The following is a 14,190-nucleotide window of genomic DNA, read 5'->3' on the forward strand; positions in this document are numbered from 1 at the left end:
GCTGGCCAGCAGCAAACTGCAGGCTGATAGTTTGGGGCCTCTGCGCATATGCAGAGTTCTGGAGCTATCAGACTCCGGGGTGAATAGGCCCCGCCCCATGAGCATTTAATGATATTCACGATTGTGACCTCTGTATTGCACAGAATGGGGGATTCAAGTCGGAATTCCCACTGAAAAAACAATCGTGAATTACACCAGTTTTCCCGCGAATTCACCACTTAGAACCTTTTGGGGAGAATCGCCCCATACCCCAACACAGAGGTCACAGGAGCTTCCCTCCCCTAATGCTGGCATCCCCTGCAATCAACGCCCGCATTCTCCCCCAACCACTCCGTGAGGCTCCCACTAGGGTCTGCCCTGGCACGGCCAGATTGGCATGGTGTCAGCCTATGCCGGGGGCACTGCCTGCGCGTGTTACTCTCCCCCAGTTCACATCACCCCGGCGAGGGGTCAATATCTGGCAGGACTTTACAACCTTGGCCGTCATTAATGGTATTAAAATGTATTGAAATACATTTAAATGAGGCTCTAGCCCTTTGTGGACATGAACCTTGCAAAGCCACGAGCAAGGGGCGGGGAAAATTGCGGAATGCGATCTTTCCTGGACATCATATGGGTATTGTTTAAAGTTTATTGCGTAATTACATTATGCAATTACTGTTATTATGGCAGCCATATTTGTAGACAGTTTCACCCCTGCCAGATAATGCTCTGATCAGGCAAGGGAAGAGGCTAGTCAAGTGCTGACGCCTGTGACTGTGGTTTGCCTAAGCTGGGGTAGAGCAAAGGTGTGGAGATGCCGGCGTTGGACTGGGGTAAGCACAGTAAGAAGTCTCACAACACCAGGTTAAAGTCCAACCGGTTTATTTGGTAGTACAAGCCACAAGCTTTCGGAGTACTGCCCCTTCATCAGGTGAGTGGGAGTTGTGTTCACAAACAGGGCATTTAAAGACACAAACTCAATTTACAAGGTAATGGTTGGAATGCGAGTTTTTACATGTAATCAAGTCTTAAAGGTACAGACAATGTGAGTGGAGAGAGGGTTAAGCACAGGTTAAAGAGATGTGTATTGTCTCCAGCCAGGACAGTTAATGAGATTTTGCAAGCCGTGGGGGTTACAGATAGTGTGACATGAACCCAAGATCCCGGTTGAGGCCGTCCTCATGTGTGCGGAACTTGGCTATCAGTCTCTGCTCAGTGACTCTGCGTTGTCGTGTGTCGTGAAGACCACCTTGGAGAACGCTTACCCGAAGATCAGAGGCTGAATGCTCGTGACTGCTGAATTGTTCCCCAACAGGAAGAGAACACTCCTGCCTGCTGATTGTCGAGCGGTGTTCATTCATCCGTTGTCGCAGCGTCTGCATGGTCTCCCCAATGTACCATGCCTCGGGACAACCTTTCCTGCAGTATAAGACAACGTTGGCCGAGTTGCAAGAGTATGTACCGTGTACCTGGTGGATGGTGTTCTCACATGAGATGATGGCATCCGTGTCAATGATCCGGCCCATCTTGCAGAGGTTGCTGTGGCAGGGTTGTGTGGTGTCGTGGTCACTGTTCTCCTGAAGGCTGGGTAGTTTCTGTGGACAATGGTCTGTTTGAGGTTGTGCAGCTGTTTGAAGGCAAGAAGTGGGGGTGTGGGGATGGTCTTCGGGTAAGCGTTCTCCAAGGTGGCCTACACGACAACGCAGAATCGTTGAGCAGAAACTGATAGCCAAGTTCCGCACACATGAGGACGGCCTCAACCGGGATCTTGGGTTCATGTCACACTATCTGTAACCCCCACGACTTGCCTGGGCTTGCAAAATCTCATTAACTGTCCTGGCTGGAGACAATACACATCTCTTTAACCTGTGCTTAACCCTCTCTCCACTCACATTGTCTGTACCTTTAAGACTTGATTACATGTAAAAACTCGCATTCCAGCCATTATTTTGTAAATTGAGTTTGTGTCTGTATATGCCTTGTTTGTGAACACAACTCCCACTCACCTGATGAAGGGGCAGTGCTCCGAAAGATTGTGGCTTGTGCTACCAAATAAACGTGTTGGACTTTAACCTGGTGTTGTAGAGTAAGTGATCAGGGTGGCCAATGTGGTTAAACCGAGGCTTTACCTGATGCAATTTTTCAAAGCCATCTCGGCCTTTTGGGTAAGATGAAGCGTTGGATCAAGCCCAGGAGGCGTTGCAATGAAAAAAGAGCAAACAGATTGGACCTTGTTTGATCAAGCCCAAGATGGGATGCAATATCCTTGTCTTGTCAACACTGGTTTGTCCCTCATGGGGGGGGACCATGATTGGACTTAATTTGAATTGGCTTTTTTGATTAAAATTAAAGTACTGAAAGGTAGCAATAAAAAAAGGCCCCACAGACCCCAGTGAGATGAACAATCAATGTCTCTAATTTATTTGATTCTGGGTAAGTCAGCCCAGCTTCTCTGCTCCTGCAGTCTCACCAGATTCACACACACATCCCCCTATCTCCTTATTTTTCGTCCAGAGTTGCTCACCCAGGTTAGACCCGAATGAAGAAACACATCTCTTCAAATAATGGAGTAGGATCTTTGTGTTCCCCTGGAACAGGCATAGATGGGATCTGGGTTCATTGTGTCATCTGAAAGACGACAACAAAAGCAATGCAGAACTGCCTAAATACTACATTGAAATGTTATGCATTCAAGTCTGCAGCCCAAATCCACATCTGACTTGTTCAAGGCGCTACTAACTGAGCTAACCTGACATTTAAGAAACAGCTTGCAGTAAACTTTAAACCATGCCCATATTATTTTCATAAATTAGGAAATAAGATCTGGTGATATGACATTCTACTGATTTACATAATTTTCTGTGGTAAGAATTAACATTTAATCCCTTTTCTAGAATTACTGACTTACAACACAGAGACCATTTGACCTTTTGTGTCAGTGCTGGCTGTCTGAAAAAGCTTGATACTTTATCCCTTTCTTCTGCCCTTTCTCAATATCCTGATTAGTTTTTCTCTGGCTTTAAAAGAGGCAAACTCAGTAAATGGCAGAACAATGAAAGCAAATGAATTGAAGGAGTTTGTTTACCAACACCAGAAAAAAACCCCAGCAAACTCAGCTGCAGGAACTTAAATGGATTATATAAGCAAGATAAAGTGTGAGAACAGCCTCTGCAAATCATGCGAGAAGGAGGTTTATTGGGATGAATATAAGACAAAGAAGAAACAAATCAAAGGATGATTAAAAGAGCAAAGATTATCCTCGAAAAAAACATTGTCACAGAAACTAAACACAACATTAAAAAAAAATGTAACAGTACGACAACTTTAAGCTGGCAGTTGTGAAATCCGTAAAAGAGGTAAATAGGCTTCAAACTGTTCAAATTTGCAGACTATACCAAACTAGAAGGGGCAGTGGAATTGAACAAGGCAGCTCAGAAGCAAAGAATGAATTGAAAAAAATACCTAATAGAACGATGACAGGTAAACTTGAAGCGGACACGTGAAAGTACTGAAAATCAAAGAAAAAGTAAGCAATATATGTACTACGTGAGTCATGTCAAAGCTGAAGCTTTAAAAAACCTCGAGTCTTAGATTCAATGCTCAAGGTAAACAATTTCAGAGTAAAACTAAGCCAATAAAATGCTGAATGACAAAGAGAAAGCAGTAAAGTAAAAGTCAGAGGAAATTGTGACCAAACTGTTGTGTGTTCTGGTAGGAGGACTACACCTTCTGGTTGCTGGGCATTTCTTATAGAATCCTTATCCTTATAGAATTCCTCCAGTGCAGAAGGAGGCCATTCGGTTGATTGAGTCTGCATTGTCTCTCTGACAGAGTCTCTTACTCAGGTCCTTACCCCCTGCCCTATCCCCGCAACCCCACACATTTATCTAGACTAATCAAACCTACACATATTGGGACACTAAAGGGTAATTTAGCAAGGCCAATCAACCTAACCTCCACATCTTTGGACTGAGGGACACGGGGAGGACATGCAAACTCCACACAGTCACCCAAGGCTGGAATTGCACCCGGGTCGCTGGTGCTGTGAGGCAGCAGTGCTAACGAGTGTGGCACCATGCCGTCCATTTCAGCATGGAAAGCAGGTGTCTGAGAGGTGATCTTATAGAAATATGTAAAACATCAAGGAATTATTTAAAATCAAGAAGTGAGATTAAGGCAACGAGTAATAGGTTTAGACTGAAACTCTGGCCAGGATTTTCCAGCTTCACCCGCCATCAGGATCTTCCAGTCCCACCGAAAATCAATAGACATTTGGCTGGACCAACATGACCGGGCTGGAAAATCCTGGTCTATGTTTTGAAAAAATAAAAATATAATTCTCCTGACTCCTCTCTACCTTTCAGAGATGGTTTTACATTTTTGTCCTCTTTTTACTGATTTGCTTTGTCAAATTTCATATAATTTTGAACACTTCTATTACAAAACTGAGTTTCCTTTGTCTCATGAAAGAAAGTCACTTATTCCTGGTATCAGTTTAGTAAGTTTCTTCCACACCTGTTCACAGCTATTCCATCCTAATATTCCATGTACTTTTGTCCCTTATTATGCTCCACCTCTCCTCCTTCCCCATCATCTCTTCCTCCTCCAAAAAAATTGGATTTAAATGATGCACAGCATGCTGCAATGGTATTAATTAAAACTGATGCTTATTTTAAATTCAGTAGATTAACAACTCACATTTGACTTTGCTCCTGATGCATCATTTTATTCCATGTTACTTGGTATTTAGGTTTGTGCTACATATTTAGATGGGTACCGAGCTACAGCTGTATGTCCAGTGGGAGGATCCCGGTCTGTGGAAAAGGGAAGGAGAACAGCAGAGAGCATTTTGAAGAGGTATGCTTATTGGAAATAATAAAACTATTTTTCACATTGAATCATACAATTTTCAACACAGTAAAGGGGCCACTCAGCGCCCTGAGTCTGCACCAGAATTGGGATGGAATATTGAAAGTTATTTCCCATCTAATTGAAGCAAAAGTGTTTTTGTGGAAAAATGAACTTATCACCTTGTAGATATTTCTGGAAACTTTTTTATGATCTTCACTGCAGAAATTAGTTATTTTACTTGAAACGAGCAGATTCAAGTGAGTAATCTAGATCGCTATAATAAAAGCAAAATACTGTGGATGCTGGAATCTGAAACAAAAACAGGAATGCTGGAAAATCTCAGCAGATCTGACGGACCTGCTGTGTCCAGCATTTTCTGTTTTTGTAATTTAGATTGCTGTTAGTCTTAGTTGCAGATTGTTCCCTTCTCCCTCCTCTCTCTACTGCTTCTACTACCCCCACCTCCCATTCACCCTCTCTCGTTAATAGGGATGTTTTTTAAAAATGCCTTTAATATGTTTTACACATTGTTTTACAGTTGCATATTGTACTGTCAGTATGTATTCAGTTCATAAATAAAATGAACTGATCAGCAAATAATTAATGACAAGCTAAAATCGATCTCTATTGCGTATATATTTTGAGAACAGTTTGAGCTAGTACCCCCAGCATATTCAAATTAGTTTACTTACTGAATTTTTATTATAGTTAACTAATATGAATGAATGCTTCCTCCACTATAGCTACAATGGTGTGGTAGGAAATGTGGTGGAGCAGTATATTGGACTTAAGACAATTTCACCACAGTGATAAATTTTCGGCTTTCCACATACAGTTCCATATGAAAGGGGTTGGACGTTGTGGGGATGGTGTTGCTGTTCTCTACTGTGTATGCATAGTTCATCACCAAGGGCTAGTCAAGAGGGAGGACAGTCACTTTCAGCAAGCTATTGTGCACCTTGCTACAGAGAATGGCAGAGCTGGTGGTAACAGTCTCTTTCTGTGCAGAGGAAAATGTATTGCAAAAAGTGAAAAAAAACTTGTGATACAACTTCCCACATAAGCAGGTTTGTCTATCATTAGCTGATCATTGGTGGGTTTAGAGAACTTTTTGGTCCACAACCCAATGGTTTCTCTTTTGTGAAGGAGTTTTTTTTATTTGTTCATGTGGCATGGCCGTCACTGGCTAGGCCAGAATTTACTGCCCATACCTAATTGCCCTTGAGAACGTGGTGATAAGTGGCCTTAATGAACTGCTGCCACCCATGTGATGTCAATACAACCACAGCCTGTTAGGAGGAGAGTTCCAGGGTTTTGAACCAGTGACAGTGAAGACAAGAGTTCCAAGTCAATAAGCTGTGTAATGTGGAGGGAAATTTGGTGATGCATCCATGCGCCTGCTACCTTTTCCGTTCTAGGCGGTTGAGGTCAGGGGTTTGGAAGGTGCTGCCAAAGGACACTTGGCAAATTGCTGTGTCGTATCTTGTAGATAAATGCAGTCACTGTGTGTAAATGGTGAAGGGAGTGGATGTTTAACAAGGTGGTTGGGGAGCCAATCAAATGAACCAATTTGTTCTGGATGATGTTGAGCTTCCTGAGTATTGGAGCTACACTCATCCAGGCAAGTGGAAACTGTTCCATCGCAATCCTGACTTGTGCCAAGTAGATGGTGGAAAGACTTTGATGACTGAGGAGATAAGTTACTAGCTGCAGAGTGCACAGTTTCTGAGCTGCTGCTGCAACCACAGAATGTATGTAGCTGGTCCATTGAAGGTTCTGTTCATGTTGATGGTGGAGAATTCAATATTGGTAATGTTGCTGAATGTCAAAGTGCGGTGTTTGGGGATGTTCACTGCCTGACAATGACCAAGTGTGTATGTTACTTGCCACTTAGCAACCCAAGTTTGAATATTGTCCAGATCTTGCTGTGTGCAGGCTTAACTGTTTCACTACCTGAGGAATTACAAATGGAGCTTAACAGAATCATAAAAAGACATTCCTATTTCTGACCTTCTGATTGAGGGAAAGTCATTGATAAATCAGTTGAAAATGGTTAGGCACAGGGCAGTACCATGAGGAACTCCTACAGCAATGTCCTGGGACTGAGATGATTGACTTCCAGCATCACGATCATCTTCTTTTGTCTTAGGTATCATACCAACCATTGGAAAGTTTATTCCTGAATCCCATTGATTTCAGTTCTATTCGGGCTTCTTGATGCCACATTCGGTCAAATGTGGCCTTGATTTCATAGGCAGTCACCCTCAGGTCACCTCTGAAATTCAACTCTTTTGTCCATGTTTGGACCAAGGCTGTACTGAAGTCTGGAGACAAGTGGCCCTGGCTGAACCCAAACTAAACATCAGTAAGGAGGTCAGTAAGTGCAGTTTGATACTGCTGACACTCTCCATCACTTTGCTGATAATTGAGAAAGACTGATGGAGCGGTAACTTGCTGAATTGGATTTGTCCTGCCTTTTGTGACCAGGACACAACTGGACAATATTCCATGTTGTCCAATAGCTGACAGTTGCAGCTAGTTCTAAAACAGAAGTCTTTGGCACTATAGCCCATTGACCTAACTGCATTCAGTGAATCAAATTGGCAGAAGACTGATATCTGTGATAGTATGGCCCGCAGACTATGATGGATCATCCACTTGGAAGTTCTAGCTGAAGATGGTTGCAGCTGATTCAGCCTTCTCCTTTGCACTAATATGCTAGAGTCTGCCATCATTGAGGCTCAGGATATTTGTGGAGCCGTCTCCTCCTCCTATTAGTTGTTTAATTATCCATCACCATTCACAATTACCAGCCAGTTACCTCACCACTCATCTACTCTTGGTCATCAGTAAAGTGGTGGAAGATGTCGTCAACAGCACTATCAAGCGAGACTTATTCAGCAATAACCTGCTCATTGATACTCCATTTGGGCTCCATCAAGACCACTCAGCTCTTGATCTCATTACAGGCTTGGTCCAATAATACACAAGAGCTGAATTCAAGAGGTGAGGTGCGAGTGACTGTGCTTGATTTCAAGGCAACACCAGTGAGAGAGTCGGTTAGTTCAATTGGCTGGATGGCTGGTTCATGATGCGAAGCAACGCCAACAGCGCAGGTTCAATTCCTGTATCTGCTAAGGTTATTCATGAAGGCTCTCCCTTCTCAGCCTTGTCCCATGTCTGAGGTTAAATCACCACCAGTTAGTTCCCTGTCTCTCAAAAAGGGGGAGAGCAGCCTACGGTTCTCTGGCACTTTGGCAGCTTTCATTTGAGTGGGTAGGGCATCAAGGAGCCCCAGTAAAACTGGAGTCAATGGGAATCGGGGGGAAAACTTTCCATAGGTCAGATTCATTCCTGGTACAAAGGAGGTTGTGGTAGTTGGAGGTCAACCATCTCAGTCCCAGAACATTACTGCAGGAGTTTCTCAGGATAGTGTTCTAGGCCCAACCATCGTCAACTCAACCAGCCTTCCTTCATCATGAAGTCAGCAAGTGTGGATTTTCGGTGATGATTGCATAATGTTCAGCACTAATCACAATTCTTCGACTATGGAAGTAGTCCATGTCCATATGCAGCAAGACCTGGACAACATTCAGGCTTGGGCTGATAAATACAAAATAACATTCGTATCACACAAGTCTGGCAATGACCATCTCCAACAAGAGAGAATCCAACCATATCCCCCTGAACATTTAACCTCATGATCATTGCTGAATCCCCCTCTATCAACAATGGAGGTTACCATTGGCCACAAACTGAACTGGAGTAGCCATATAAATACTGTGGCTACAAGAGCAGGTCAAAGATTGGGAATTCTGCAGCAAGTAACTCACCTCCTGACTCCCCAAAGCCTTCCCACTATCCACAAGGCACAAATCAGGAGTGTGATGGGATATTCTCCATTGCCTGGATGAGTGCTCAAAACGTTCAACCGAATCCTGGATAAGGTAGTCTGTTTGATTGGCACCCCCCCACCACCTTTCCTTTCTACGAGATACTCTGTAGCAAGTCAACGAAGCTCTGTTGACAGCATCTTCCAAACCTGCAAACTTTACCACCTAGAAATAAAAGGACAACAGATGGATGGGAACACCACCACCTGCAAGTTCCCCTCCAAGCCACTCATCATCTTGAATTGGAAATATATTACCCCTCCTTCACTGTCACTGGGTCAAAATCCTGGAAATCCCTCCCTAACAGCACTGTGGATGTACCGACACCACATCCTCTGTAGCAGTTCAAAAAGGTGGCTCACCACCATCTTCTCAAGAGCAATGAGGGATGGACAATAAATGCTGCCCTAACCAACGACCAGATCCTGTGAAAGTATATAAAAAGAACAACTGGATGTGGCAGGACAGCAGAGCTTTGATCTTTTGTGATTTGATTTGTTGTGGGATTCTTTCGCTCTGCTGTGGCATACTGCTTCTGCTGTTTAACATGCATGGAATCCTGAATACAACTTTGCAGGGTCAACTGAGCTGGGTATGCTTTTGTCATGTCTGGCGTTTAGGTTAATATTGGGTGGTTGGTCCAGTTTTATCCTTATTCAGGTTTTTCATAGTGGTTTGATGTAACTGTGAGTGACTTACTGATCAGTTCAAAGGACAGTTAAGAGTGAACACATTGCTATGGGTTTGGAATCCATTTGTGCTGGACTGGATAAAGATGGAAGATTTCCTTTTCTAAAGGGCATTAGTGAATGAGATGAGGTTTTACAACAATTCAGTCATAGTTTCATGGTCACCATTACGAATGCCAACTTATTTCAGATTTATTTAACTAACTGAATTTAAATTTCTCAGCTGCTGTGGTGGGATTTGAACCCCTGTCTCTAGAACGTTAATCCAGGCATTTGGATTACTAGTTCCAAAACATAGCCAATATGTCTAAGGCTGACTGAAAAGATATGTCTAAGGTGACTGAAAAGATCGAAAGCAAACAAGATAAAAGAAAAACTAGAAAATAAGTAATGTTGGGGAAAAATGGAGATGCAAGGTTTGAAACTTATAAGAGTAACACATAACCAAAATATTATACTGGAAATCTGAACAGCCTTATTACAGCAGAGAATTCATCTCATTTTTATCATTGTGAACATGCTTTCATTATTGCTATTTTTACCCATTCCCGTTTTTTAAGCAACAAAAATTATTCCATTTGAAAATAAAGCTCTGCTAACTTGTGATGATATATATATCTTTTGCAATTTGGTGAATTGTTAGTGATTCTAAACCAGTCTTTCTGTCCTTTTGTTGGTTCATGAAGGATGCGACGCATGTTTGAGCAGATTGGCCTGGAAGATTTTAAATCAGTCAATATTCAGATTTTTGGATCTGAAGAAACCTATGGAGAGCAAGCTGTAAAGAGGACAGATGTACGTGGAGTGACGTTTTGAACCATAATGAGTGATTTAAATGTCATGATCAACATTTCTAAACTTTTGAGGTTCTGCCTCTGCATCTTTTTACCAGATTGGGATTGGAATAACTGAGTGTGTGCGCAAATATCCAATTAATAGAAAATGTCTGTAGTTTAAGTTTATTTATTAGTGTCACTTACATTAACACTGCAATGAAGTTACTGTGGAAAATCCCCTAGTCGCCACAGTCCGGCGCCTGTTTGGGTACACTGAGGGAGAATTTAGCATGGTCAATGCACCTAATCAGCGCGTCTTTAAGGCTGTGGGAGGAAACCAGAGCACCCGGAGGAAACCCGCGCAGACACAGAGAGAAGATGCAAATCCACACAGACAGTGACCCAAGCTGGGAATCGAACCTGGGTCCCTGGTGCTGTGAGCCAGCAGTGTTAGGTACTGTGCTACCCTCTCATTGAGCCTCTTTATTTTTAAGCCTCTCTTTCCTCCATGTTGTGGTACATTAGCAAATTTGTCACATATTTATCCCTTTAAAATTCACACTTTCATGATGTTTTTAAACTAGCCAAATATTCCCCATTTTACAAAATATCATACTTTCACACATTTCCCTTGCTTAAGAACATTGAGCTACAAAAATTAGTAAAACGTTAAATATATCTAAATATGCCCTTTTGCACATCTCCTATGGATGTTTAATTGTTAACGTTGAAGTCTCCTTTATTGCTAATGTGCTGCGGTTTGGTTATACAGTGGCCCCGTGAAGCTGTTATTTGGCTGGCTGTTCACCACATGCAAAAGAAAGCCTTGGAACTCTTTTCCCGTGAAATTGCACCAGCCGGCACTGGCATGGGTAAGTGGGCTTGCTTTTTGTGTATTTAATCACAAAAAAACTTACTTTCATAGCTTTTGGATTTATTTACAGTGAGATTCATTTCTTTGCTCCCTTAATTTTTATTTTAGGAATCTAAACTTTACAACCAGATTGCACATTGATGTAGGAAATTCAAGAGATGTTTAAAATGATGCTTTTGTTCTGAATTTTCAGAAAGCAAAGGAAAAAAGATTTACTTGTTTGGTGAAAATATGGTAATGGCATATACATTTGAAATGACAATTACAGAATTGGTCATTGACAATCTCATTGTGCATATTCATGCTATAATGTAACATGCATCGGGTTTGAAGCAAACATTGATTAAAGCAGCACAGCTCAACAAGTAGGCACAAGGTCTTTCCCATGCCCTGAACACATACTTTTCCATTGGGTTACTTGTTCTCCGCAACTGTGGTGTAGGTTGTCACGTTAACCCTCTCCCTTCCTCTCGAGGGATATGTTGTGGGGCTTGAGAGGAGAAACTAGCAAGGGAATCCAAACTGCTTTATATTTTCCCAGTGCTCTGACTGGCACCTGTCATACAGGTACCTAATCTACAATCTTGTAGTGGGAAGAGCACAGCTTCAACATAGTAATATTTTAAACATTTCTATTCATCTAAATAGTACCGTAAACACAGTCTTCATTGTCGGGGCTTAGGTATAAATCAGGGTCACTTGAGTGACGTAGTAAGGGCAATGTGTATCCATGGAGCTAAACCCTATCAAGGTTTCACTACCTTGAAGAGAGGGGTGAAATGGAAAAAGTTGGTAAGAGAAAAACAAGTTGGGTGGATATATGAATTTTTCTTCAGTTACCTCAAGTAAAAACAATTTTATTTGGAAATAAGTATCTCCCTGAGTATAAGTGATGCTTTCTCCAGTGTTGCAAGGTAAATTTTCATCTCCTACATTGTAGTTTGCACCATTCTCACCAATTGCTGATAGGTGTATTGTTACAAATGTGAGGTTTTATAAGATTGTAATATTTTGGAATCGTGTCTTTAGTTTAGGGTATAATGGAGGAACGAAGGGAGGCATTTGACCTATTCTGAATTCCGATGACTGCAAGCCTGGATGGCTTGGGTGTTCAACGTTAAATAAGGACCCAGGATGTTTTACTGGGAAGAAGCTGTGAGGTGTTCATACCTGTAAACACTGACCAAAGCATCTGCACTGACAGTGGCTAGACCATTAATCGCCATGATCCCAGGAAGATGTTAGGAGTGTCAGGTTTTATTATACTTTAAATTGTCTATTTAATTTCATGATAAAATAAGATTAGGAGTTTAAAGAATAGCTAATTAGCATTTCAATCTGAATACAAGGCCTACGTGATTCACATTGGCATGGAGATGGGCTTTGAGAGGAGAAGCATCCATAGGAAGCCATTGTGGTCTGCCAGAATCTGAGAGGAAGAGAGAGCCAAGAGACAGAGTCTCAGTTATTTGCAGTGCAAGAATGCAGTGGGAGCTCATGCCCAGTTTGAAGAAACCATGTTCATACGGATTTAAACAAGATTGAAAGATTTGCCTCCGATTGGCTAGAGGGAGGAACCTCCATTAACCGTAACCACAAACATCTTTATCTGACTGGAGAAGGAAGAAACCCTCAGAAACCAAGAATCACTTGGGCTGGTTCCAGATTAGGATGTCCACTTGAAGGACAGAATAATGTATAACTAGGGAGGGAGATTTTCAGTTGTTTTAAATGTTAAATGGGGATTTTTTTTCTGTAGTTTAGGGAATAAATTGGCTACTGAAACAATGTTTAGTCAATGTTGCTTTTAGTTTTGTGTGTTAGGGTAAAGGTCTTAAAATTTATGTTGGTCACTGGGAATTCAATTTTATTTTCAAAGGTTTTTGGTCTCTACCGGGATCTTTACAATATGCTAAAAATAATAGAATAGGGATGCAGAATTTTTTTTAAAGTGTGAAACTTGTAAATGTTGATGTTCAGAGAGACTGTATTTGCGGGTGGTGGGAGGAGGGTGTCTGAAAGTCTGACCTATGGAGGATCTTGATGAGGTAGATATCCTGAGATATTGTTCCTCTAGTTGGGGAACATAAAACAAGGTGGCACATTGTCAGGATGGGGGCTAATCCTTTAGGACTGAGATGAGGAGAAATTTCTCCAATGAAAGTTGTGAATCTTTGGAATTCTCTATCCCGGAGATTTGTGGATGCACCATCATTGAATAGGTTTAAGGTTAATATAGAGAAGTTTTGGTCTCTCAGGAAACCAAGGGAAAGTTCTAGAAAAGTGGAATAGAAGCCCAAGATCGGCCGTGATCATATTGAATAAGGAGTAGACCTGACGGGCTGTATGATCTTCTCCTGCTCCAATATCTTATATTCTTATCTTTCTTGCCTGCCTGTTATTCATTCCGACAGCTTTTTAAAGATTAATTTTCCTCACATAACACACCATTGCTTGGCCAAGAGGGAGTGCAGGTAAATTACTCTGTCAGGTCTTTGTCAGTGATTCCCTTTACCTGGACACTGGAAAGTATGATAGAGTGGACTGCGATGGTTCTCAAAGTTACTCCTCATTCCCCAGGCATAACTCTTTCACCCTGCCCAACCTCTGATGCACCTCATTACACATGTCACTCTTCACTGAAATTAATCTCGCCTTTCCAAAATCTTTTTGCTTACCGATTCACTAAAATAATACCTAAAATGAGAAATTATCAACTTGAAAATGTGGTATTTTTATTACTGGGACCAGAGAGGCTTAAGAGAGGAAATGTAATAGCGATTTTCAAAATTTTGAGAGGGAAATATTTAATTGTTTGCTCTTACTGAATTAATAATGAGAAGGTGCATATTTGACATAACGAAAAGAATTCAAGGAAAATGGAAGAATTATTCAGGTACAGTTATTAAAATGTCGAAACTTTTACCCACAAGTGACGTTTGAAGCAGAGACTATGATGACATTTCAAAGGGACTAGGATAAATATTTGGAAATGAAGATGAAAGCTATGGGGAAGGGCAGGAATTGGGTTTAGAGGAGGTGGCGCCAGTCGAAGTGCACATGCACAATACTCTCCTTCTGTGTGGTTGTTTCTCTGGTTTAGTATGTTACCTTTTCAACAAGTG

General features: G+C 41.8%; 1 protein-coding gene across 1 annotated transcript in view; it reads left to right on the forward strand.

Annotated features, from left to right (window-relative positions):
* LOC144507181 (uncharacterized) overlaps positions 1-14,190 on the forward strand; it is a 181,665-nt gene that overhangs the window by 141,022 nt on the left and 26,453 nt on the right. Inside the window, exons 11-13 of the mRNA XM_078234098.1 lie at positions 4,733-4,839; positions 10,102-10,210; positions 10,964-11,063. Coding sequence (XP_078090224.1) covers positions 4,733-4,839; positions 10,102-10,210; positions 10,964-11,063 — 316 coding nt within the window. The remainder of the gene's footprint in view (positions 1-4,732; positions 4,840-10,101; positions 10,211-10,963; positions 11,064-14,190) is intronic.

The sequence above is a fragment of the Mustelus asterias genome, chromosome 1 (genome assembly GCF_964213995.1).
Source record: "Mustelus asterias chromosome 1, sMusAst1.hap1.1, whole genome shotgun sequence".
In the NCBI taxonomy this organism is placed as follows: domain Eukaryota; kingdom Metazoa; phylum Chordata; class Chondrichthyes; order Carcharhiniformes; family Triakidae; genus Mustelus; species Mustelus asterias.